This window comes from Coprinopsis cinerea (assembly GCF_000182895.1).
Source record: "Coprinopsis cinerea okayama7#130 chromosome 10 map unlocalized cont3.10, whole genome shotgun sequence".
NCBI lineage: Eukaryota > Fungi > Basidiomycota > Agaricomycetes > Agaricales > Psathyrellaceae > Coprinopsis > Coprinopsis cinerea.
The window spans coordinates 236,598-261,129 of NW_003307535.1; the positions used below are offsets into that span (position 1 = coordinate 236,598).

Consider the following 24,532-nt stretch of genomic DNA (forward strand, 5'->3'; position numbering starts at 1 on the left):
GGTCGTTGCAGCAGCATAGACCGGCGTTAGCCGGGTCGCGCGATGCGTGGGAGCATCAACCTGATGGCGGATCGAACGCGCCCCAGATTCGCGCGCCTGTCCGCCCCCTTTGCCCAGAACCACCACCGCCGTCGTGGTCGACGCCCAACGACCCTTTGTCGCTGTTCGGAACGCCAAGAATGATTCTAAAAGCGCTCTTCCTGACTTTTCTCTTGATTCTAGGCGCTCTGGCCCTCCCGCAGGACGGTCAACCGCAGACTGACGGCCCAGGGTGCACCTTTTCTTGTCCGACAGTCGATAGCGCAGGCAACGAGCTCGTGCGGTCGCCTTTGGCGATATCACCATCGTCTGACTGGTATACAATATTTGATTGTGTGTGAGTGCGCAATTTCACGCTAAGCGAGCGTCGCTGAGGCGAACGGCGTGTAGATATGCACCACCACAGCAGCAGGTATTGGCTCATACCTGTCATTACGACAAGGCGAGTTCGCGTTTATTGCCTTAATCTACACTAACTGATTTCAGAGGCGTCGTTCAGAGCTCTGGAGTCCAGATGATGAGGTCAGACGAAGATAACTGCCCGCCCGTCGCAGTATGCCACCCCAAGGACTCCAGTTCCAAGCCGCTCTATTCCAGCCAGGACGACAGTGGGGAGGAGCTGAAATATGAAGTTCCCCCATGGGTAGATTTTGGGCGCTATCAGTTGTGGTTGAAGGAACACCACACGTAGCCAAGTAGAAGGCGGTGCGCCTCAAAGCCAGAATTTTCTGACGTTCGCTGACCTTTCGTCTGTCAGGATGATGTATCTAGGTCGGGTAGCCGGAAAATATATTTCTGTTTGCGTTGAAGAAGCATCGCGGAGAGTAGAGAACGCCTCCCTGAAGAAGGGAAGCCAATTCCAACACAGTGCGCTTCTCGTTTTTTCCCGGATATAAATTGGAATCTATTGCAATAAGACGTCCCAAACATGGCCCTCCTTTCATTTATTGTGATCTCCCTCGGGATACTGATTGCGTCGACACAGGCCAGAGTATATCAAGGTATCGATGAATTACCTGCCACGTCGCGCTTTGACTTCATCATCGCTGGAGGTGCGTACGCCCACTCTATCTGCCTACTTGTCGTTCACCAACAAATCTCTGTGTACAGGCGGCAACGCGGGCTCTGTCTTAGCTGGCCGGCTAACTGAAGACCCAAAATTCACTGTCCTCCTTGTCGAGGCTGGGGAAGAGTAAGACCAGTGCTGTGGTCGACCATCCCTTCTGACCAGCTTTCAGCAACGATGGCGTTTTGCCGATTCGTGTCCCGGGAGGGCGCATACCACTATCGTATACCTGGAATTACACCGTCACGCCACAGATTGGCCTCAACAATCGAACATTTTATTTCATGAGAGGCAGGGTCCTTGGTGGAAGCTCCTCTATCAGTATGTATTGGATTTCGTGAGACCCATTCCGATTCCCATTTGACGCGTTTTGAATTTCAGACGGCATGATTTACACTCGTGGCGCGGCTGACGATTACGACTTATGGGCCAGAGTCACGGGAGACCGTGGCTGGAGCTGGAAGAGTCTCTTCCCGTATGCGCTCAAGGTTAGCTCTGCCCTGTCCTTGTCATTCTTTCTCACTTTCGTCTCCGCAGCACGAAGAGTTCACAGGCGGTGTCGGTGGCCGTGATGTGACGGGCCAGTACGACCCTCGTGCTCATGGGACCAAGGGCCCAGTCAAAGTCGGATTGCCTTGGCGTGAACCGATTGAGTTTGACAATGTCTGTGTCGAAGCAGCGAAATCCAGCCGCGAGTTCGGGTTCAACTTAGATGTCAATGATGGTGGAGTACTGGGCCTTAGTGAGTCACTCCACCACTGCTCCCCGAGCACTTTCTGATTTCCGGGTAGCCTGGATCCACAATACCTTCGGCGGAGGTGAACGAAGCAGCTCCGCCACTGCCTATTTAACTAAAGAAGTTCGCGCTCGACCAAATCTCAGCATTCTAGTGAACACATATGTCACTCGTGTCCTTCCTACGGGCGACGACCTCGATTTCAGAACGATCGAATTAGTCCCCGTCTCCGGAGGTGCGTACATACAAACTTCACTCTCCACTTGACTTAATTCTCCTCAGGTAATACCACCACGCTTACAGCAAAGAAAGAGGTCATCCTGTCCGGCGGTACCGTTGGCTCTGCCCATATCCTTTTGAATTCCGGTATAGGTGACAGGGAGCACCTTTCTGAAGTCGGTGTTGAAACGATCCATCACCTCCCCGACGTTGGAAAAGGCTTGACTGACCATGGTGTCACGCCTTTCATGGCGCCGTCTAATTTCCCCGTCGAACCGCCGCCGTGAGTTCCATGCATTCGCTACGGACCGAGACTCATATTTGCTTAGTTTCGACTACGAGGAGGCCCTCCAGGAATGGCAGCAGAACAAGACTGGCCCTCTCAGCGAGAGTGGGTTCCAGAATCTAATTCTCTGGTCTCGCATCCCGCGCCGGTCACCTCTCTTCAAGAAATACGAGGATCCAGAATCTGGTCCTGGCGCACCCCATATCGAGTACGCTCTGACTGTAAGTGCTACTATCACTGGGATTCCGTCTATTCACTCACCGCAGTGGATAGACCACAGGTGCCATAACTGGAGCCCAGGTTTTCCTGATGACCCCGCATTCACGTATGTCCTTCACCGGTCTCTTATCCCAATTCTAAACAAGGCTGTCGTAGGTGGTTCGATTCGGCTACGATCTAACAACACGCTCGACACCCCCTTGATTGATCTGGGGCTGCTATCGCATCCATTCGACATTCTCGCCTACAAGGAGGGGTACCGCATCATCAAGAAATTCTACAACCTGCCCGCATGGAAGGATCACATCACTGGTCCCTTTGAGATAGACCCAGACATACTGTCTGATGAAGAGTTTGAGCAACGCATCCGGAATGGGCTGCAATCAGCCCTGCACCCCGTTGGAACAGCTGCGATGTCATCCAAGCGGTCTAAGAAGGGAGTCGTTGACCCGGAGTTGCGCGTCAAGGGCGTCAAAGGCCTGCGCGTTGTCGATGCGTCGGTGATCGTAAGTTCTTTTCGTTCTCTAGTAGGGACCCAGATCTGACTGGATGTCATTATTAGCCCTACGTCCCAACTGCTCATACACAGGCGCCTGTCTACATTCTGGCAGAACGTGCAGTCGATATCATTCGTTCAGTTTGGCTGTAAATTACTGAAAGCGCCTTTCAAACTCCTTCCGAACTTCGTTTTCTTTCGACTGGAGTCTGCGTAAACTAATTACCAAACAATCGATCCATTTTGCAGGTGTGAAGAAAACGTATGCGTGTCGGGGTCATAGGAACACCTATGCCAGCATATGTGAAGCTAGATGCTCCCAAGATGCGGATGAGATCGCGATGTTCGCGGAGAGCTTTCTACAGGTATAAATTCCGCTTCTTGGATCGGTTAAACCGTGGTGAATAAGCATGCCTCCTTTCAGACTAACTGCGACTGCGCTATGGCTAACTCTCTTTGCGCTTGTACACGCGAAAGTGTACAAGAGCATTGACGAGCTTCCCGCTGGCTTGGAGGAATCCTTTGACTTCATCATTGCTGGGGGAGGTAATGCAGGCTCAGTTTTAGCTGGTCGACTATCGGAAGATCCCAAGTTCAGTGTCTTGCTCGTTGAGGCTGGGCCAGAGTGCGTATAACCTATCCTGGACGGAGTCTTGTTTCTTACATTTTTCTCAGTAATGACGGGGCTTTGGAACTTCGAATCCCTAAGAACTCGCCATGGGGCATTCCCAGGACCTTCAGCTGGAACTACACTGTGGTCCCCCAGAGTGGATTGAATAATCGAACGTTTTTCTTGAACAGAGGACGGGTGCTTGGAGGGAGTAGCTCGATCAGTAAGTGGCTTCCCTACATCGCTGCGGCCCAATCCGACCGTCCCATGTAGATGCAATGATCTACACTCGAGGATCCGCGGAGGACTACGATCTTTGGGCGAAGATCACTGGCGATCGTGGCTGGAGCTGGAAATCATTGTTCCCCTATGCTCTCAAGGTGTGACATTCATTATCAATGCCTCTTCTTTGAGCATATGTTAACTCGGGTTCGATTAGCATGAAGGATGGACTGGTGGAGTTGGAGGACGCAACGTATCGGGTCAGTATAATCCGCGCGTTCATGGGTTGAAAGGGCCCGTCAAAGTCGGAATGCCATGGCGCGAACCTATTGAATTTGACAAAATATGTGTCGAGGCTGGAAAGAGTAGTAAAGAAATTCCGTACAACGGGGACGCTAATGATGGAGATTTACATGGGATCAGTACGTGGGCTACCTCATTCCACCGCTCTTGAGTTGACCGGGTGAACTTGTATAGCTTGGGTGCACTCGACTTTTGGCGAAGGAGAGCGGAGCAGCTCTGCTACTGCGTATCTCACCAAGGAAGTTCGAGCGCGCCCGAATCTCAGCATCTTGGTCAATACATATGTTACCCGTGTTCTTCCATCCAACAGTGGACGAGACTTGGATATCCGCACGATTGAACTGGGCCCACTCGGTGGAGGTCAGTGTGTCTTTTATCTGTTATTTCTCGCGTGCTGTGTCTGAATTGCTGTGTTAGGCTCGACCGTGACCTTGACTGCGAAGAAGGAAATCATTCTCTCTGGCGGTACGATTGGTACCGCTCATATTCTGCTGAATTCGGGAATAGGGGATCGAAAGCATCTCGCAGAAGTTGGTGTCAAAACCATTCACCACCTTCCGGATGTTGGAAAAGGGATGTCCGACCATGGTACCACGGGCTTTAGAGCGTCTTCGAATTTCGCCTTGGAACCTCCTCCGTGAGTGGCTCCTTGATCATGGATTCGCCCTATTGAGATGAGCATTAGGTATGATAACGACGAGGCGATGGCTCAGTGGGAACAACATAAAACGGGTCCGCTGAGCCAAAGTGGTATTTCAAATCTCATTGCCTGGGCGCGGATCCCCTCAAATTCGACGATTTTCAAACGCTTCAAGGATCCTTCTCCAGGTCCTGGCACTCCTCATATTGAGTACTCTCTGTCTGTGAGTGATTCATAGTGATTTTTTTTCTTTGAACACATGTTTACCATTCCGCAGACTTCAGGGAATCAAACAGGCGCCCAATTGTTCCTGATGAGCCCGTACTCCCGTGAGTCACTTCGTGCTACGATTGGCACTTGCCAACTGATAGAAACCTACCAAAGGCGGTTCCGTTCGTCTCAACTCCAGCAACCCATTCGACAACCCTCTGATTGATTCTGGATTCCTTACCCATCCGTACGACATCGAAGCTTACAAGGAAGGGTACCGTATGATCAAACGGTTCTATGAACTGCCTATCTGGAAAGATCGAATTACGGGTCCGTTTACAATCGATCCTGACGTGCTCTCCGATGGGGAGTTCGAGAGGCGGGTTAGGGATGAACTGGCGTCTGCGTTGCATCCTGTTGGGACGGCGGCGATGTCGTCTGGGAGGTCTAGGACGGGTGTTGTTGACCCTGAGTTGCGTGTTAAAGGTGTGAGGGGGTTGAGAGTGGTTGATGCTTCGGCTATTGTGAGTTTTTACTTTGTGGGACCTTTCGTTCGTGTGCTGATGTTGTTGTACAGCCCTATGTTCCAGCTGCGCATACTCAAGCACCTGTGTATATCTTGGCTGAAAGGGCTGTGGATATCATTCGTTCGGCTTGGGCTTAGTCTGATCAGAGGGACTGTGTCGGCGGTACTGGTTCCAAGGAACGGGCCTTGTATGTACCATTCTTAGAAAATGTATTTAGTGAGTGCTACTGTCTCGAATAAGGTCTGCCTCAGAAAATGTTTTGGTCTTTTCACCGACGCGAAGCTTCCTGGCTGTCGAGGTTAAGCCCGATTCGAAGGCTGTACGAGATAATTGTGACCGAATCGCCTGAAGGAGTGAGGAAAAGTGCGCCAGGAAAGACTTCGACTTCTGTGACAACTTTGTGCTAACTCTTGTTCTAGTTGGTCGACTACAGACCTAACCCTTGTTTTTCAAACCTTGCGTTGCGCTGCCGACTGCCTGTACATAAGCGCCCGTGCATATCTTGACCTGGTCGAGATTCGAACCCGAGGCTTCGCAGTGCTCCTCTGGGGTGCTCACGGCAACTTCCACTAGTTTCCCACTCATCTTCAAACTCCGCTCAGGACGCTTACTCAGGAAAATTTCCGTGCCTCCTCTTGTCCTCGTCTTCCACCTTCCCGTCTGTCTTATTTTGGCTGGTTCAAACCCCGTTCTTTTTAGTTCGTCCAAGGGTTAAAGTCGTCGGTCAATAGGTGTGTATCATTCCCTTCTTCTATCATCATTCTCCAGTTGCCTCTTTCAAAAGATGAGATTATCTATTCAGTTATCCCTGACTTAACGCGATCGCGATATGTCGAGAACTTAATTCACACTCTGATCCTTTCTTCTTTCGTTGATTCGATTTGGAAGCTTTGAATCTTGTTGCTGACTGTCTTTCCCTTCTCAGGTATACGTCGTTTTTTGAAAATTTTCGTTGAAGGAAGAGCTGCATTTGGGGTTGGAGATTCAAGAAGTTTTGGCGTCTATCGTGGTGTTTATACGTCGTTACTCGGTCGTGCCGGTGCCTGTGTGAATGGTTTTGGCCAATGAGTAGATTGGTCATGAATACATGCATTCTTTCGGCACATCCTGCACCACACCCGCCTCCCAATCGTGAATGAATTCCGTTGGTCGATTTGGTAGGGGAGTAGATCTTTGATCTTACCGCTTTGCTTCACCTTTTGAATACTCTGGAATACTCACTTGGTTCACGAATCCGAACGCGGAAACGCTAACGAACGGTGGCACTGGAAAGCCAGATGTGAGTCGAATGAGTGCTTGAGCTGGAGCGGAACGACGGATCAAAGAGGGCCAATACATCCATGCTGGGAGGAAAGGCCAAGGAAAGGGCATCCCAATAGTCTGTGCGGCTGCCTTCTCGTACCCGTGAGCGATCTACCATGCCCCTTCATGTATTCATTTGTGTTCTTTTCGACGTGTCTCGACTATCCAGGGAATGTTCCGACAATGAACGAGGTTTGAGAAACAGGGATTTCTGACCATCCTTCCAGGGTCTTTACACCGCCTACCTACTTTCCTCCATCTTATCCATTCCCATGTACTTGTTCCAAATCACTCGAGATGTGCAGAATGTCCCTTCGAAAGGCGTTTACAATTTCGTGCGAATAGAAAAGAAGCGCCCGCGCGACCTCCATCAGAGCTGGATTTGTGTCGCAATCTGATCCCTCTGGTCTGCTGCCGCCCATGCAGGCTCCTAAGTATAATGAATTCACCCCCTCTGTCATAATTCAAGCCATTCCCGTCTCCTCTTGGAGCTCCAGTCCAGCACCCTCAGTTCCTCACCATCATTTGAGCTCCGCGTGAAACGACGGAAGATGGAAATGCAGCTGCCCCGTGCACCCCTTCCAAGACGAAATTCTCACACATGATTCAGAGCCTCGACGCTTTCTTGTGGACCCTCTTGCCGATAGGCTCGTAGGAACAGAAATAAAAATCATGGCTCCCCATGGAGAGACTGGGACAATAACCCAGAATGGGGGATTGAGTGGCAGAGGGAGGTGGAGGAGGGGAGCAGCTTGGAATGTGCTATTCTCAGAGAGTGTCTCCCGTCAAAGTTCGGAAATTCCTTGTGACTTGATACGTATGCTAAGCCCGATGCAGCTGAGAATTTTCATTCCTGAATCTTCCTTCGACGTGGAGCTGTCCTCCATCCCCCCTTCCCCTCCCCACTTTCTGCCCAAATTTTCTTTTTCTCTATTTTATCCTTTTGCTAATCGCCTGAATACCTGACCCCATCGTCTCAGACATCGTCGAGGGCCCCTTGTCGCCATCAACAACCCCCGCGCCGTCGTTGCCAACAGTGACGACGCCCTTTTTTTCCCAGACACCCGCCAATTATCTCCATCCACGGTTCGTTCTGGTGCGCTCATCATTCTGCCTCTCATGCTCATCACTGATCACGACGTCGACACGTCCTTGCTCGTCGCCATCAACAGCGAGCTCATTATCAATATACATCAGGCACACCGCCGTTCCTGCCACATTTCTGTTGGGCCCCAACCGCGTTCATCGCCAAACGCCGTTTAATTTCCTTTGACGACGCCGACTACATCGGCGTGTCCGCTACACAATTCGAACCGTCCAGACGACACACGACCCAACATTTTTTGAAATTTCTTAGGCTCCGGGCTGCTGTAAACAAGCGCTCGAAGCACTACTACCCAACTCGCCCAAAACGACTTCCAACAATCTGCACAGATTCTTTCCGTCGCCTTCAACGTTCGGCTTCCAACGTCTGAAGAAGCAGCTCAGCGGTATGGCGGGAGACCAGGACACTGAGATGGCGGATGACACACGCGGGTCGTCGGTGAGCGAGCTGAGGAGGGCGTCGGGGACCTCGACTGTGTCGTCGGTGTCGGCACCGTCGTCGGCGGCCTCGTACCAGAGCACCGTGACCCACCAGCAGCCGGGGAGTGCTAACACGTCCCGGAGATCGTCACTTGCCAACCTAGTTCACGATATGGGCGTTTCTTCCGGCACGGAACACCCTGAGCCGGAGGGGATCCCCGTGGAGTTGGATGACGATGACGACGACGACGAAGAGGATGAAGAGGGTGAAGAAGGGTACGAAGGGGAAGGTGTTGAAGGTGAAGGACAATATGCTGAAGAGGCGGAGGAAGCTGAGGACGATGAAGAAGATGACGACGATGAAGAAGACTCGGAGGACGATGATGAGGACGACGAAGACGAAGACGACACCGACGTCCCTACTGCCACACCCACAGCGTCCACAGCAGGCCCGCAACCCAATAATCGGGACTCGGCGACACCCAGCGCGACCGCCAGCAACAGTATACCACAAAGCAGAAGTGCGATTTCTATTAGCGACCTGACCGAGAACGGAGTGCAGGGTCCGTTACCACCAAACCAACCGACACCGGGTAGCTCTGGCATTTCAATACCTGTTCTGCTTCACCCAAACGCCTCAGATGGGGCATCTGGCTCAGGGGTCCCCGTGCCCGTCGCAGACGCCTCAACCAGCGCCAATCCACCCAACTCCTCCACCTCGACGCTGACAACACCTCCAACATCCCTCCCAGCACCCGCACCAACCACCAACGGCAAACCCGACACGACTAGCCAGCCCTCAGCCTCAGCACCACCCTCCAAGAAAGGCAAATCGCGCAAGCGGACGCCGTCACCCTCACCGCCTCCACCACCGCCACCACAGCCGCTGCAAACGATTAGATTGGAGATCAAGTTGGGAGGGCCGAGTAATTATGAGGTGGATATTGCGCAGATGGCGAAGGATACGGGGCAGAGGCCTGCGACTCCGCCGCTGCCGATGGCGCTAAGACCAGAGAGTGAGGAGGAGGAGCCGCCACCTGAGGAGACTGGAAAGAAGAGGAAGCGGAAGGTGTGTAGCTTGTTCTTTTTTTGGACTTCTGTCCAAGAGGATTGTGAGGAAGGGGCCTTACTGGAAACGCGGTGCAATTGCCGATCCTGTTGTCTGAAAACTGAGGCACCTTCAGACGGGATCATTTGGTACTGCCGCTGCTGGTCCTCGAGAAACAGATCGATTCACCGAGTTGTTTGTATCACTGTCTAGCACACAGTTCTGACATCCATCTCTCACACAGAAAAAGAACGCTGGCCAGGAATACTACGACACCACTGATCCTTTTATCGACGACTCGGAGCTCGCTGTAGACCAGCGCACTTATTTTGCCCAAACGAAACAACAAGGATTCTATGTCTCGAGTGGAGAAGTGGCCCTTTTGAAAGACAAGTGCGTATTTCTTCCTTCCATTCTTTCTATATATTTCTTCTGTTACGCTCGCTTTCTTGTTCTTCGAGCCCTCTCTCTTGGTCCTTGTCCTTGACTGCCCTCGATCTCCTCCGTTCTGCATGGGCACGCACCGCAGGGGAGGTAGATGATCTTATCTCAAGGAATCATCTTATCTTATCGTGATCTCTTGATCACCGTTGCCAAGATGCCGGGGACGTCATTAATTTGCTGCACGTGGCACATTTAGGTTGATGATGCCATCATCAATCTATTTTTAGAGTTGTTGACAGATTCCATCTCCCTACGTATCGTTGATTGAGTTGACACTGACCCAACCCTCTCGAAATCCAGGTCTCCGAAAAAACCAAAGTCGAAGAAACCGACGCTGTCATCCGTCCTCCATTCGAGCGTCTCTCAAGCTGTATCGGCTGGTGTTCTACACAAGGAAGCATCGGCAGATGGGTCGCATTCACCGTCTGGCGCGCATTTCGGTGGAAGCCAAGGTATCAAGGGTGTCGGTATCGTCAATGGTCAGAATCAAGGCGGTGACAAGGGGAAGAAGCCTGCTGATACGGGTGCCGCCGCTGGTTGGGTCACGGGTGCGGACGAAGGAGAGGGAGATGAGAAGACTGGTCAGAAGAGGAAGCGGTACATCACGGTTGTCGATAATGGGAAGAAGCGGAAGATTGTTAACATCGTATGTGTTTTCTATTTTGCTGACGGAAATAGCGATTGCTGACTACGAGGGTAGAATTCGTTCCATCCTGACCTGCAAGTCGCTATCGAGGAGCTCAAGAAGGCTATCGCCAAAGAGAGCTGGGAGCAGAAAGGGAAATTCCCTCAGGCTCTCAAGCCGGCGTTGTCGTCGTTGGCTCTGCTTGCTATTCGGCTAGACGAGTACGACGATCACTTTTTCAACCTCATGCCCGTCCTCTTCCCATATAACAAGTTCACCATGACGGTTTGTCATCTCTAATGAAGGAGGAAGGCTCCGAGCACTGACCGATCCGATAGAAACTCATCAAACGCACCGTGTACAATGATCACGTCGCGCTTCTCCAAGAGCGACAAGATGAGCTTCTCAAGCAGCTCGAAGAGCTAGCCAAGGCTGGGTTCGCCCAGGCCGAAGCTGAATGGGAGAAGAGCGTCGCAGCTTGGGATAAACGACAAGAGAAGATCCGGTTGGAGGCTGCGAATGCCGGTGGTACAGCTAGCGGCGACGGCGGAAGCGGGACGAACTCGGCTGCACCAACCCGGCATCCGACTGAAGAGAAGGATGGGATGGACGTCGACCATCCGGGGAGTGTTAGTGCGCCTCCTGGGGGTGCTGCTACGGCGGCTGGTGGCCATGCCCCTCATCCACCCGGGAAGAAGTACCGCCTGACGGAGCAGATGAAGGCGATCATCTGGGATTTGGTGTTGCTGAGCAACGAGTGCTGTCGGTTGGAGAACGAGAAGAATCAGTATGAGGGGAGTGTGATTCAGGTTAGTGAGCAGGGGTTGCGGAAGGTGCTGTATCAGAAAATTGTGGCTGCTTTCCCGGAGGGGTGGATGTCGAGTGGTCAGATCTCGAGGGATGGTGAGTGTTTCCTCTGTTTGTTGGTCGTTTTCGATTATGGATTGCTAATGTTGGGATCTAGTGAGTGCGATGAAGAAGAGGTTGGAGAAGGAGCAGTTGGAGAATGATTGATTTCGCTGGTCTTTCTTCCTTTCTTTTATTTCTTTCTGTGTGCCTCGGACGCTGCTCGATTCGATTCCGCTCTTTGCATTATACGTCGTGTCTGGTATTGTTATTCATTCTCTATCTCTTTTTAGCGTTCCTTTTTGTGTTGCTATCGTTATTTGATTTTTGGTCCCTTGGCGGAGTGCATATACTCTGATGCGTTGTTTTTATATCCCTGTCGTTCTTACCTAGTACTTGGTGCGCTTCGCTCGATGAATATGGTGGTGATGGCCACGCTGAGCTGTGTAAGTTTTAGTTCCTTTTGGCGGTCATCGCAGGTCTGGTTGTACTATTATGTACTGTACCGTATACATTAATGACTGGGGCGTTTATGTTCCCGGTAACTGCAGTGTTGTATGTGTGGGTGTCAGTGGGGAGATGTGCTGACTCTTCCGCCCGTGAAACCAAGGGTGCCCTCGACATCGCGTTTGGCTCTTCAGAGGTACGTTTGAATAGGTGACATGGGAGGTTACGATTGGATGATAAGAATCCTCCACAGGTCGCGACGGTTGCAACATTTTCTCGTCATCAGAATACAAATGTAATGGAAGAATCAGATCCAACCCAGCGGGTACAGACCCCAGACTACCCCAAGGTCCGGGGCCGCAAAGGTTCCGGCAAAGCCACGAGAGAGCCATGAGAGAGCCACGAGTTCGCACGATTCGTAATGGAATGGGTCGGCAAATCCTCGTTGAAAGCCAACGACGCTTCTTTGCTTGCTCTTTGCTGTTAAATCCGCCCAACCCGCCAATTCTCTTCGATTCCAATGACGAATGAGCCAGCCAAGACGTCTGCTTGAACTGATGTTCTGCTCCAGACTCTGCTGAGACCGCCCTAGTTTTTCTAGTCACTTCTAGAGGGTTGGTTCTGGTGTTTCGATGATGGCGACTTCTGACGTTTCTCAAGGGTCTCTACAAGCATGGACTTGTCCTTGTGGGGTCTTTTCTGGGCGCTCGGCCGATTTGCGTCTCGTGGTTTTGGGACCTTTTATGTCCATCCCTGCCGATATCCTCCGAGCTATAAAGTCCACTGTTCGATAAGGGCCAATGGGACTCTTTCGTCTCGTTTTTCTGCTGTACTACTTGCTGAGCGGCTGTCTTTCATGAAAACTCCTTGCTACGAAGTCCCCGGTAGTGCGGATGTAGCATTATTTTTGGACGCCTCGCTGTCGTAAACCGATGTCTACGAGCACCCTTCGTCTTCTGAGGAGCACATCGAAGCTTCAACCACGCCGCCCACTTCTTCCACGTCGGCTTCGAAACGGACTTTACGCCATCGACTTTGCCGCGTTCACACTGCCCCACCCCCTCCTGGGACGTGCTTCTTTCAAGTTTCAGTTGGCCCCCCCCCCGGGGCCCTTGCCTTCGGAGATGTACCAAATCTAGTCCGTGACGCGGTTTACACGGTTTCTTCTATTGGTTTCCACTACATCTGTTTGTATTGGCGCCCTTTCGTCCGGTCCTCGCTTCTCAGCTGAGTCGCCCTTTGGCTTGCCCGTCCTGGTCGAGCTATACCAATTATCCGGGCTTTTACACATATTATCCGAGATTCTTTCTGCTTGAGGAACGTCATGTGTATGGTCATTCGTGCTTTTTGGCATCTAACATAATGGGCGCCAAGGGGTAACGGAACGCGTGAAACGGGACCGGTGGGCCAAGTAGGCACACCGTGAGGGAACGGTTTGGAGCAGGTATAAAAAGAGTGGGAGGGATGGGAGTGTGGGGTTGATCTCTCAAGTCCTCTACCTTGGAAACCATGGGTGTCTTTAGCAGAATCGCCCTCTCTGGCCTGTACATCAACTTGGCCCTCGGCGCTGTCTATAACAGCGTCGCGGAGCTCCCGACGGACGTCGAGTTCGACTTTATCGTTGCCGGAGGTGAGTGATGTCTACGTTTACACCTTGGCAGGCGTCGTGCTCATCGTGTCTGTGTCTGTGTAGGTGGCACTGCTGGTCCTGTGATTGCCAGCCGACTGGCTGAGAACCCCGACTTCCAGGTCCTCCTCGTTGAGGCCGGTGGAGAGTGAGTTTATGTGTTCACATGCTTTTGCCGTGCGGTGGCTGATAGACGGTACCCCCTCAGCAACGAAGGCGATATCAACTTTGTGGTTCCCGGGTTCCAGCGCCGACTCTCCAGCAGCTACAACTGGGGCTTCCAGACCATCGGCCAAACAGGACTCAATGGACGAACCTTGAACTACGCCCGGGGCAAGGTTCTCGGTGGTAGCAGCTCTACTAGTAGGTTTCTTGATTCATTCGCTCGAATGATGTCTGACATTGTATGTTGTAGATGGTATGGTTTACAACCGTGGTTCTGCTCAGGACTACAACCGATGGGCCAACGTTACCGGTGATGACGGATGGAAGTGGGAGAACCTCCTTCCAAGTATCAAGCGGGTATGAATACTTGTTCAAGCCCACGTCTTATGTTAAGCTGACTCTCTTACCAGGGAGAGAAATGGGTCCTCCCTGCTGACGGCCGCAGCGTCGATGGCGCCTACAACCCCGATGCCCACGGCTACGACGGAGAACTGCTCATCACCAACTTCAACACTCCACCTACCGACTTCGACAGGCGCGTCCAGGATAACTTCAATGAGGAGTTCCCCTTCTGCCTCGACGTCAATGATGGTAACAACATCGGAGCTTGTGAGTTTGCTTTCCTTTCAGCAGCCTGTCAAATATTCTCATTTGTCCATTAAGGCCCAACCCAGTACACCATTGGTTATGGCGAGCGAAGCAGTGCTGCGACTGCCTTCGTCTCGACTGAGCACCGCAACCGCCCCAACTTCCATGTTCTGCTGAACACCTATGTCACCCGAGTCCTCGGTACTGGCGACAACGCGCTTGACTTCAGGACTATCGAAGTCGCTGCCGACAGCGCATGTGAGTACTGGCTCTTAAGAACCGCTTGGGCGTCGATTTGACAAACACGCTCTCAGCTCCTCGTCAGACCATCGTTGCTTCCAAGGAAGTCGTCCTGTCTGCTGGAGCTTTCGGCTCCCCTCAAATCCTTCTCAACTCTGGTATTGGACCCAGGGAAGAACTCGAGGAAGTTGGCGTCGAGAGCGTTCTTGATATCCCCGACGTTGGAAAGAACCTCCAAGACCACCCCGCTTCCTTCGCCATGTGGCTCGCCAACGGCCAGCCATCGCCAGCGTGAGTGCCTTTATAGCAGTATACACACTCTGTAAACCAACTGAGCTCCATGGCAGTGTTGACGAAGCTGAGGCCTTTGCCCAATGGCAGCAGAACCGCTCTGGTCCTTTGACTGATCCCGGATCACACTACATCGTCTGGAGCCGAATTCCCGCCAATGCTTCCATCTTCCAGGAATACCCTGATGACCAGACCGCCCCCGGCGCACCTCATATTGAGCTCGCTATCTCTGTAAGTTACATTCCTGATTCTTGAGTGTATGTGTCCCGTTGGCTAACAAGTTGCCATAGGGAAGCGGACCTACCGTCGCTGCCTCTGTCCTTCTCTTGAACCCCGCCTCCCGCGGAAGCGTCAAGATCAGGTCCAACAACCCCTTCGACCCCCCCGTTATCGACCTCGGCTTCCTCACCCACCGCTACGACATCCTCGCCTTCGTTGAGGGTATCCGATCTGCCTGGAGATACTTCGCTGGTGATGGATTCAAGGACCATGTCGTCGCCCCCATCACTGCCAACCCCGACACCACTCCTCTCGAGGAAATCGAGCAGCAGCTCCGAAACGGTGTTGGTACCACCCTCCATGTGTCTGGCTCTGTCGCCATGTCTGCACGAGGTGCTTCCAATGGTGTGCTGGATCCGGACTTGAAGGTCAAGGGTGCTACTGGCTTGCGTGTTGCTGATGCATCCATCATGGTGAGTGGAGACTTCTCGGTATTTCTGCTTACATGGATGTTGACGATTGTGTGTAGCCTTATATCACCACCGGCCACACTGTGGGCGCTGTCTACGTTATTGGCGAGCGTGCTGCCGATATCATCAAGGCCGACTGGTCATGAGCGCACTGCACTATTCATTTAGCAGGGTACCGTGACTGTTTAGTGTATGAATCAGCTATCTATTTCACAGTTCTTCTATAATGGTGTCCCAGGACTGTGGACAGTGTTCCTTCCGATGGATCGCCGCTGACACTGGCCGCGTGCTTACACTGCTTGGTATGTATGTTCGCCCACCCAAGTAAACGCCCACAGTCGCGGCCTGTAGTAAGGGAATCTGAACCCGCAGCCCTTCTCTTTCTCCCCCACCAACCACTGACCCAATTCTGCCCCTTTCGTCATGGATCAGAACGTTTGTCCCCCCTCCACGAAGGATGAAATACGTGAAACCCCACAAGGGGTGGATAGCGAGGTGGTTACATCCACAGTCCCATAACCAGAGCTGATTTACACCGATAGGGGATATGTAGTTGTGGATGAGAATTGGACCAGAAGTTCTCTGTCACATCTTCTCCTGGTTCAGCCCTACTCTCCAACTCTACTCGTCAGTTCCCTACATCTACACGACCGAATGGAAGCCTATACGGCTCGTGTGCCGCCAGTGGCATGACGTGCTTCACAGCATCCCGCAAATATTCAGTTACTTACCGAAGATAGGTCTTCACGGCGGATGTGCCACGGAGGAATATATCGATATGTTGAAGCGCTACCTCGGCTGGTCCGCAAACGCGCCCCTCAAGATCCAGTTGGACGGCCTCGGCATCTACCACGATAGAATCACCCAGAACGGAATGCACCCTGCTCTAGCGCTGTTGATGGAACATGCTTCACGCTGGTCGGTCGTGAAGTTCCGAGATGTGCCTTTCCAAACGATCAATTCTCTTCGTGCAGTCAAAGGCCAATTTGGAGAGCTCCGATCCTTGAACTTTTCGGCTCTAGCCTCTGATTACAGCCACATCCCTTTCGCCGACCAACTCGATGCTTTTGAAGATGCAGGAAGATTGGAGGTCGTCAAAATTAGCGCTGTAATCCCTGGTGGGGGTATCTTAATCCCTTGGGACAATCTCAAGTCGTTCGCATGCGTGGTGGATAGGCGGGGTTTGGCGATCCCAGTCGAGGAGTTGAGCAGCCTGGAAGAACTCGAAATTGTACAAGGCGGGGACGATGATTCGTTCGGGAGGCCAAAGAAGGTTATACCGGGTCTGAAAGTCCTCCGCTACAGCTACAACACTGTGGGAGGTCGAGGAGACACTTCGAGCAGGTCTATCAGTCGCCTCCGCCTTCCGACACTGGAGGACGTTCAGATGAAGAATTGCAAGATCAGCGACCTCTCACTCCTTATAACTGCTTCGAAATGCGGACATCATTTGCGTAGAATTGCATTCCGGACCCAACAGTCCCTCATACCTGGCGAACTCACCGGTCTATTGGAAGCTACACCGTACCTGGCCGAGCTCGATATCTCTCAACCGCCTGACCAAGATGCAAAAATGCTGGTATACGTCCCTCAAAACTCGTCTCCTGGCGCTCCCACATTCCTCCCTCATCTGGAACGGCTTCACATACACTGCACGAGCACAGGAAGCAGGAACACCCATCGCATTTATTGCGAGATTGGCCGGACGCGATGCGACATTGACCTGGACTCCTCTTTGATTCGTCAACTCAAGGAGTTCCGGTTGGTCTTCGAAACCAAGGGTCTTCGCTCGTTGGCTATATCCCAGGGTCTTGGACTATCGGAGCTGGTGAGCGAGCCTGAACTCCTTGAAGGATCGAGAATCCTGAGGGCCCAGGGATTGATTTCCGGATGGACGGAAGTCATACTCCGAAACATTCGCAACGCCGAGAGGATCAAGCCATCCGTAGCCAAAGCACCGACCAAGAAACATTTGTCAACTTTCAAAAAAATCTCCTCACAACTTTGCTCTGTCTTGGACGAGATTGAACATTTTACATCTCGGGAAGTGACAGAGCAGGAGCTCACAGCCGTTCAGGTTAGTCTATTCTACCCATTTGACCATTTTAATCGTTTGATTTCGCAAGAAGAGCTCTAGGTTCTATAATACAGTTGAGAAGGTCATCAAACTTGGCGATAACTCCTCTCATAACGCTTACTCCAATGCTGCGGCGCAAGCTAGGAAAATCTTGGACAGATGGGAACACCTGTTCTCCAACGCGATCGACAGGATACACTGGGCAGAATTCGGACAGAATTCTTTGGTGTACATTCCCAATCACAGCGGTTCGTTAACTATTATTTTCCAGTGTGCTGACCGACCATCAGACTGGAGGGCGCAGGGGGACCCATTGAGAAAATTCTTTTATGGGGTGGAGGATACAATGCACGATGCGCAGTTATTGTGGCATCGAAACTGATCTACAGTTCTAATACAAGTTGAGAATTCTATACTAATATGCTGTCAAGTGTTCCTCTACCGTTTGTACCCCTTGGCAATGTAGTAAGCAGGGCCTTTGCTAATCAGCGCGCAGGGCAAGTGACGGGCGCTTAATTAAAGGTAACCGGTACCTAAGCAGCGCCTAATCATACCCTTTCCGAAGATTATGAGTCAGTTCCATTCAAGTAAACGACACCCCAAGGAGCATTGTCAATTTCACTGAGATTCGGAGTGCACAGATTTACTATCGCTCACCACAGTCCGAAACGCGCCCGTGTAGAGTCTAGATTGTCTAATGAAGACTCCGAACCATTGGTCGAGTCCACCCCGGTGCAACATGATATACCCCTCCCGAGAGACCGAGGTGGCCCTGTTCAAGATATGTGATCCCCTTTTTGTATCGCTTTGTCACGGTATCGCTTTCGCTTTTCCATTACCGCTATCGCTGTCACTTGATGTATATTTCAGATCCAATGCCAGTTTCATTTGCACTGCATAGCATTGACCTGTTCAGTGTCCCCAAGTCGCCCCCTCGTGAGCCTGAGGCTCAGTGATTGTCTTCGGTCTCTGGTAGTAGGTACCTAGCTCTATCTATATCTTTACATAGCAACGACGGATGCATAGCCAAACGATGAGCCTTCCAACCCACGGGCGACAAGGGCGAACTGCTGCGCCGCATCCCTCGTCTTCTTCAACGACCGCGACGCAATGACCGCCTTGATAAACTTGTCCTTCGTCTCAGCACCTGCCTTTGTCTGGACAAAGTCACCCTGTCGAGCGGCGTCAGTCATTGCTACCCCGATACATGCATGGGAGGCGCCACGTACCGAGAACAGGATCTCTTGCATCCACCGACCAACAATGGCAGGGCCGCCTTCCAGGCCACTCGAGCGGTTCATCAGGGTACCCAACATCTCGATGAGGTTGGGGACGACACTTCTCGGCGCGACACCCGCAATGCCATGCAGGACAGCACTGGTAATGGCACGCCCGTGCGCCATCAGGAGGTTGTTCTTGTGCGTGCTGAGCTCTGATGTTAACGAACTCCGGTGGATGAGGTTGGACTAAGAAGAAGAGAGCGTCAGTGGAGAAACTACAGGCATAGCGGTCAACGCACCATAAAGTTGCATGCGGAAACAAGAGAGTATCGTTCTTGCAACGCTAGAGCCGAGATCGCGCACTGCATCAGGAGATCCAGCATTCCCGGAGGAAGAGCGTAGAACGATTTCGTGAAATCTTGCGCGACCTGGACAAAACTGGTAAGCCGGCCGAAACCTTCAAGGAGGAGGGGAGAAAAGCGTACTCTATCCATGCACGAGAAAAACTCTTGCACGATATCAGGGTTCTAAACTGCAATCAGTTTCACCATCCCACGCGAAAAGGAAAAATAAAAAAGGACGTACACTCTCCATCGCCCCAGGACCACCAAGCATCGTCAGCCCACACTGCAACAAGATCGGCAGCACGTTGGCCACAGTCGTTTCTGCATCTTTGCCTGGCACGGCCTTTGTCAACAGCGAGTAAGACGGTGGGTTGAGCTGGGCGATGAGGATGGTCGAAAGTGACAGCCACGTGGCAGTCAGTTGTCTCTGCGCTGCTACAGAGATCAACTGAAGCAGTGGACCGGCGGTGAGCGACAGAAGTGTCATATCACTTGGAAGACTCGTTATCGATTTGAAGAGGTCGCTCAGAGCCTATCGAATGGTTAATAAACCCATCAAACAAATGTGATGAAGGACGAACATGGCTGATTTCGGCGTCCGTAGACCAAATTTCAACGATCTTCCCAATACTCAAGAAAATGTCTTCCCGCAGCTTGTGCATCCTGGGATCCTCCCTTGCGGCTTTGATCTTGTCCAGCTCAGCCTTGATAGCGGGATCGTCCTCGTCTTCCGAGTAGAGGCCTTCGTTCGCGCGTGTGAGACCCTTGGCGACGCCGGAAAGAATCTCAAGTTGGAGAATGACCACGGATCGTGCTTCCTCTGGGAGGGTTGCAGAGTTTTGGATTGCTGCGACGAGCTTCTGCACGATAGGGCTCACGATGACCTCGACAGGAGGAATCATCTCGGCAGGAGGAAGAGCTTGGATGACGCTCGCGATCGACTGCAACACCTTGCTTCGCTCCGAGTCCTGTGAGAATGTCAGCTCGCATTCACGAGTGAGCAGTACCAATACCCACAGGGATGTTGTCGAGGTTGTCATGCAGCTGACCAAAGGCAGAGATGTGTGGTGCAAGAGCCTTCCTGTTCGCGTCGCAAATGTTTCTGAACGCAGTCGCCGCCTGCAGACAGAGGGCTTGGTCGGACAGTGCGGTGACGACATAGTTGAGCACGTTCATGAGGAGATTGGAATCGACGGGGATAGAGGTGCTCTTCATGTAACTTGGGAACCATGTTGAGTACGAGCCTGCGCGAAAGGTGAGAGACAAAGACAGCGGGCTGAAGGCTGAAGGGCGAACCGATGAGGCTGAGCGTTGTCCTGCGCAGTCGATTGTGGCCGGTGGTGGGAAGTCGTCCCAGAACGTCAGAACTGAACAACCGGGCGAGTTGGGGAGCATTGTCGAGGTCCACTGCTTCTTGGACAGACATGATACAGTGGAGATTAGATTCAATATCCTGTTCCATGTTGTCAGTTCAGACCCAGAGGCTGCGTTGGTTGAGCTGACGTACCTGCCAGTTTGGTGATTCGACAGCCATTCGCTGGACCATGTCGTCGATGTAATAACTAAGCATGTTGTCTTTTAGGACATAATACCTGTGTTTTCGATGTTAGAATTGTAGCAGAGGGTGGCTGCTCATTACTCACGCATTGATTAATGTATCGCCGATATCACGACGGTAACTGTCACGTCGATGTCAGTACACAGAAACCAACCGGGAACCACCAAGGGCATACACATTGAATTTCTCCAGTTGATCTATGCGAGCCAAATCAGAACAAATCCGGTGACATGGAAATTGACATAACTGCATACCTTTAGACCATCCGCTGGGTGGCGTAGGGAACGCGGCTTTGCGCCTCAACACCTGAACCAACTCGCTATACACCGCGTTCGCCATCTCGACTTGTACGGGATCCTTCCTCGAGGGCGGTTGAATGCTGTCATCATCCCCGTTTTCCTCGAAATAATAGTCCGTGGACCATAAGGCTTCCTGGAAGAGATACCAAAACCCAAGAGTGAGCTCGCTCTCCTCTTCGTCCACCCCGTAGTACCCTGGTAGTCCTGTGTAGGCAAGCATCAGTCGTAGGAAAGTCTGCACGAGCTGAGCTCGCGACCGATCTGGGGTGACAGGAGCGGGGGAGGCAATGTTGGCGGCGATGTAAGGCGCGGAGTGATCCCCAAGTGCAACCAAGAGTTTACACACAGAGTGCGCGAATTCATCCACCTCGCCTTTGTCGATCATCGTCTTCACCACCGAACTTCCAACCGAATCCATCCAGAGTAGCAAAGGTTCCGTCAGAGCTTTACTCCCCGCGCCTTCCGACAATGGTGATTTCGAAAGAACCTCTTGTAACGTCTCTGAAGCGACGCAAAATGCTTGCTCGTTGTCTTCCGAAGGATCGAGGAGGGAGATCAAGATCGGGATGAAAGGAACCAAATCATTGGCCGGGAAGATGGTCATCCACGCTTGAAGGGTCTGGAGTGATGATTGGACCTGGGAGATCGGAACCGCGCCTTTAGGTTGGCTGATTGACGCGGTGATGGCTTGCACGACCATGGGCGTCGCGTCGAGGAGGGATTGCTGCATCTGCATCCTAAACTATGAATTAGCGGATACGGTTAATATGATCTGCAAAATGTGACTTACTTACTAGGTCCTAGGAGATCAGCACCTCCCACTTCTTCCGCGACGATGGTCAGGAACTGGTGTATTCGCTCTGGGGCGACACCAACAGCAGAGAATTGATTGACACAGGAAATAATCCATGACGGCCACCTCGAAGGATGCCCGGGTGCAAGTTTGAGAGCAAGAGATGTGACCTGAGCGCGTGTTAGGAGCCTTTATTTCGACGATTAATGAAGCATACCGCAACAAACAGCTTTCTGAGGATGAAATTAGGCCTTCCAGCAGCTGCCGAATGGGCTGTGAGCTGGACCAAAAGGTCCTTCAGTCCTTCCGCATGCTCATTGGGAAACATATCCCTAATCAATACAGTCAGAATGAGAAACCATCACAAAGCAAAGTGATAGTCACCAATCCCTAGCAATCTTCACCTGCGCCGTGTGGGCCCCAAAGAACTGAACGTTCTGGTCATCGTGATTGAGGAACGGAATGACCAGTCCCCAAGCCTCAGGTCGTTTCTGCATTTCGAACAGCTCCTGCTGCAGCCTTTTAAGGTCCTCCGGCGACGTGGTCGATGTCGATGGGCCGTGTGCATGCTGAATCAACTGTTTTTCGAGCTCGATGAGAGGTTTGGCGAACGACGGCGTCAAGGACTGACTTGGGCAGCTCTCTCAACGTCAAGTGCTGATAAAGAAGGCAGAAAGTCGATATTTGCCATTCTGGCAGAGAAAACGCGAATCCGAGACGAAACTTTGAACCAGATCGGAACCGAACGTGACGGTAGGAAGAAAGCGCTGCTGTGGCCCATTCATTATCCGATCTTCCGCTTCAAGCGGAGATCGAATGAAACAAGGCTAACCGTTAGGGGGAACCACCTTGGCGCCTAATGGCCACCATGGCGTCTATTGCTCTCAACTGCCTTGTTTCTGGTGATGACTCGGACAGAATATTCATCCTCAAGGTCGCTCCCAGCGACAATGTTTACAACCTCAAGGAAAGAGTCAAGGAGAAGTGGCCTCACCGTCTCGCGAATATCGACGCACCTGAAATCGACCTTTTCAAAGTTTCGCTACCCATCGACGATGAGTTGGATGACAAGTTAAAATCTTTCAATGTCGAGCAAGAAAAGCTAAGGTCGTCTGTCAAGAAGATGTCGGCACTCTTTCAAAGCGTACCCGAGGAGCACCTCCATGTTATTGCAGGTAACGAGTGTAACCCGACTCTAGTTAAATTGTTATCCAGCTTACATTGTCTTCAGTCCTTCCCCATGCTGGACGCAAACGATCTGCTCCCGAACCTGCCTTTCAAACTGATACGTTCAAACGAACCAAAGTGGCGACCGAATCCCCATCTCGAATCGCAACCAAGTCCGCATATGAATCTTTACAAGGTAGATCCACCGAGCGACTCCTGGATGACCGTCCGAAAGCCGACTATGGAGTCCCTCCTCTTCCACTTCTATATCCCGGATTTGGCAACTTCAAGGATGACTTCATGAACGGAATTTCGGCCAGGTGCTTCGTGAACTCCGTCCCTGACTTTCCCAATGTCAGGGAACTCGTCGATGCTGTGGATGAATTGGCGTTTGAGATGTCAAAGTTTCACAAGGACGAGGCCCTCCAGGCGGGATGCTGGAATTGCCCTACTGAACAAGATACTGACCATGGAAAATGGTGGAGATCAATTTCGTCTCACCCCGGCAGTCATTGGCACCGTCTGTAGCGATGGTCATGCCACATCCCCCGACGGTTTCCCGTACCATGTTGTCCAGTTCAAAAACGAGGTAGTTCACGTCGTGTCCCACCCTGGTGTTGAAGGTGTAGGCTACACAGCACATCTTCATGCCAATTTGAGAGGACCCTGTGGTGCTATCCCCCAACGGTGGAGAGCACCTTGCATTGTTACCACCATCGTTGGTAAGTAGTATCAGGATTCTTACTTCTAGTCTGGTTGAATTTGATCAAACTCGTGTAGGACACGAAATACGATTCTACGGGGTCATCTTGCTCGGTCGTCAATACCGGCAAATCAGCCTTACTCCAGCGCTATCCTGCCTTCAAGGAGCCAGCGACGGGGCAGAACGACAGATGCTATACGCTGCGTTCTACGCCATCCTCCGACTACAAAACCGCATTGCGGCAGATCTTCAGCATCACCTCAGCAATCCACAAACCCACCCCATCCCATCCGATTCTGTCCTCTTTCCCGCCATCTTGAAGCTCGCCAAACGCGACGGCTCTGGCGACTTTGAATTCACAATCACTGGCCATCGCCAACCTCAAATGGAGTATCGTTTGCTCTACATCGCGCTCGCTAGCGATAATTCGACCCGTGTCCTCGTCAAGTTTTCTCAGACCTACTGTCGCGAACTTCACGAGTACTGCTCTCAGAGGGGCCATGCACCTAAACTGCTCGGCTTCGAGCGACTCCCTGGTGGATGGTACGGCATTGCGATGGAGTACGATCCCAAGATGACTTTCATTCAGACAAAGGATGACTGTGTGCTCAAGCCCACGGTTGAGCGATTGATGAGAGGGTTCCATGAGGAAGGCTGGGTGCATGGAGACCTTCGACATTGCAACATCCTCGCGAGTGAGGATCGGAAGCGGGTCTGGGTTGTGGACTTTGATTGGGGAGGGAAAGATGGCGAGGTTTCTTATCCGACTCCGCGGTTGAACCCAATGCTGGCTGATGGGAGGAACTGTACTCATTGGAAGATCCGGAAGCAGGACGACGAGAGGGTTTTGGAGGCGACGTTTAAGGAGCTGGAGAAAATGCAGTTAACTCCCTTGTGCATTCCTCCGATTACATACACTTAGTCTTTTTATGAACGGACTGGTGGTCTAAGGTCTAGGTGGC

General features: G+C 52.0%; 8 protein-coding genes across 8 annotated transcripts; 7 read left to right on the forward strand and 1 right to left on the reverse strand.

Moving 5' to 3' along the window:
* Window positions 1–967: 967 nt before the first annotated feature.
* CC1G_01545 (hypothetical protein) lies at window positions 968–3,214 on the forward strand (the record flags this gene model as incomplete). Its single annotated transcript, XM_001833816.1, has 11 exons — window positions 968–1,091; window positions 1,150–1,231; window positions 1,278–1,426; window positions 1,487–1,593; window positions 1,643–1,847; window positions 1,897–2,076; window positions 2,124–2,343; window positions 2,390–2,567; window positions 2,620–2,671; window positions 2,722–3,071; window positions 3,128–3,214. The coding sequence occupies 11 exons, from the start codon at window positions 968–970 to the stop codon at window positions 3,212–3,214; spliced, it is 1,734 nt and encodes a 577-aa protein (XP_001833868.1).
* A 257-nt stretch (window positions 3,215–3,471) lies between these two features.
* CC1G_01546 (aryl-alcohol oxidase) lies at window positions 3,472–5,710 on the forward strand (the record flags this gene model as incomplete). Its single annotated transcript, XM_001833817.2, has 10 exons — window positions 3,472–3,686; window positions 3,737–3,894; window positions 3,945–4,051; window positions 4,111–4,315; window positions 4,371–4,556; window positions 4,614–4,833; window positions 4,882–5,059; window positions 5,114–5,165; window positions 5,221–5,570; window positions 5,624–5,710. 10 exons carry the CDS (start codon window positions 3,472–3,474, stop codon window positions 5,708–5,710), a joined length of 1,758 nt encoding a protein of 585 aa, XP_001833869.2.
* A 2,861-nt stretch (window positions 5,711–8,571) lies between these two features.
* Window positions 8,572–11,530, forward strand: CC1G_01547 (hypothetical protein; the record flags this gene model as incomplete). Its single annotated transcript, XM_001833818.1, has 6 exons — window positions 8,572–9,468; window positions 9,692–9,840; window positions 10,192–10,537; window positions 10,592–10,801; window positions 10,855–11,419; window positions 11,481–11,530. The coding sequence occupies 6 exons, from the start codon at window positions 8,572–8,574 to the stop codon at window positions 11,528–11,530; spliced, it is 2,217 nt and encodes a 738-aa protein (XP_001833870.1).
* Window positions 11,531–11,790: 260 nt separating this feature from the next.
* Window positions 11,791–12,203, forward strand: CC1G_15247 (hypothetical protein; the record flags this gene model as incomplete). The annotated part of the gene is made up of 3 exons (XM_002910293.1): window positions 11,791–11,808; window positions 11,973–12,005; window positions 12,063–12,203. The coding sequence occupies 3 exons, from the start codon at window positions 11,791–11,793 to the stop codon at window positions 12,201–12,203; spliced, it is 192 nt and encodes a 63-aa protein (XP_002910339.1).
* A 1,115-nt stretch (window positions 12,204–13,318) lies between these two features.
* On the forward strand, window positions 13,319–15,555 carry CC1G_01548 (pyranose dehydrogenase; the record flags this gene model as incomplete). Its single annotated transcript, XM_001833819.2, has 10 exons — window positions 13,319–13,439; window positions 13,503–13,584; window positions 13,630–13,799; window positions 13,852–13,958; window positions 14,012–14,210; window positions 14,265–14,447; window positions 14,504–14,720; window positions 14,777–14,951; window positions 15,011–15,412; window positions 15,469–15,555. 10 exons carry the CDS (start codon window positions 13,319–13,321, stop codon window positions 15,553–15,555), a joined length of 1,743 nt encoding a protein of 580 aa, XP_001833871.2.
* Window positions 15,556–16,187: 632 nt separating this feature from the next.
* On the forward strand, window positions 16,188–17,546 carry CC1G_01549 (hypothetical protein; the record flags this gene model as incomplete). Its single annotated transcript, XM_001833820.2, has 1 exon — window positions 16,188–17,546. The coding sequence occupies one exon, from the start codon at window positions 16,188–16,190 to the stop codon at window positions 17,544–17,546; it is 1,359 nt and encodes a 452-aa protein (XP_001833872.2).
* Window positions 17,547–18,487: 941 nt separating this feature from the next.
* On the reverse strand, window positions 18,488–22,391 carry CC1G_01550 (hypothetical protein; the record flags this gene model as incomplete). The annotated part of the gene is made up of 16 exons (XM_001833821.1): window positions 18,488–18,658; window positions 18,716–18,952; window positions 19,006–19,134; window positions 19,192–19,233; window positions 19,292–19,582; window positions 19,632–20,018; window positions 20,068–20,294; window positions 20,347–20,503; window positions 20,558–20,642; window positions 20,694–20,729; window positions 20,784–20,805; window positions 20,863–21,644; window positions 21,698–21,870; window positions 21,918–22,032; window positions 22,085–22,278; window positions 22,332–22,391. 16 exons carry the CDS (start codon window positions 22,389–22,391, stop codon window positions 18,488–18,490), a joined length of 3,108 nt encoding a protein of 1,035 aa, XP_001833873.1.
* A 177-nt stretch (window positions 22,392–22,568) lies between these two features.
* Window positions 22,569–24,492, forward strand: CC1G_01551 (protein kinase subdomain-containing protein PKL/ccin9; the record flags this gene model as incomplete). The annotated part of the gene is made up of 4 exons (XM_001833822.2): window positions 22,569–22,875; window positions 22,932–23,346; window positions 23,396–23,589; window positions 23,648–24,492. The coding sequence occupies 4 exons, from the start codon at window positions 22,569–22,571 to the stop codon at window positions 24,490–24,492; spliced, it is 1,761 nt and encodes a 586-aa protein (XP_001833874.2).
* Between the last annotated feature and the right edge of the window lie 40 nt (window positions 24,493–24,532).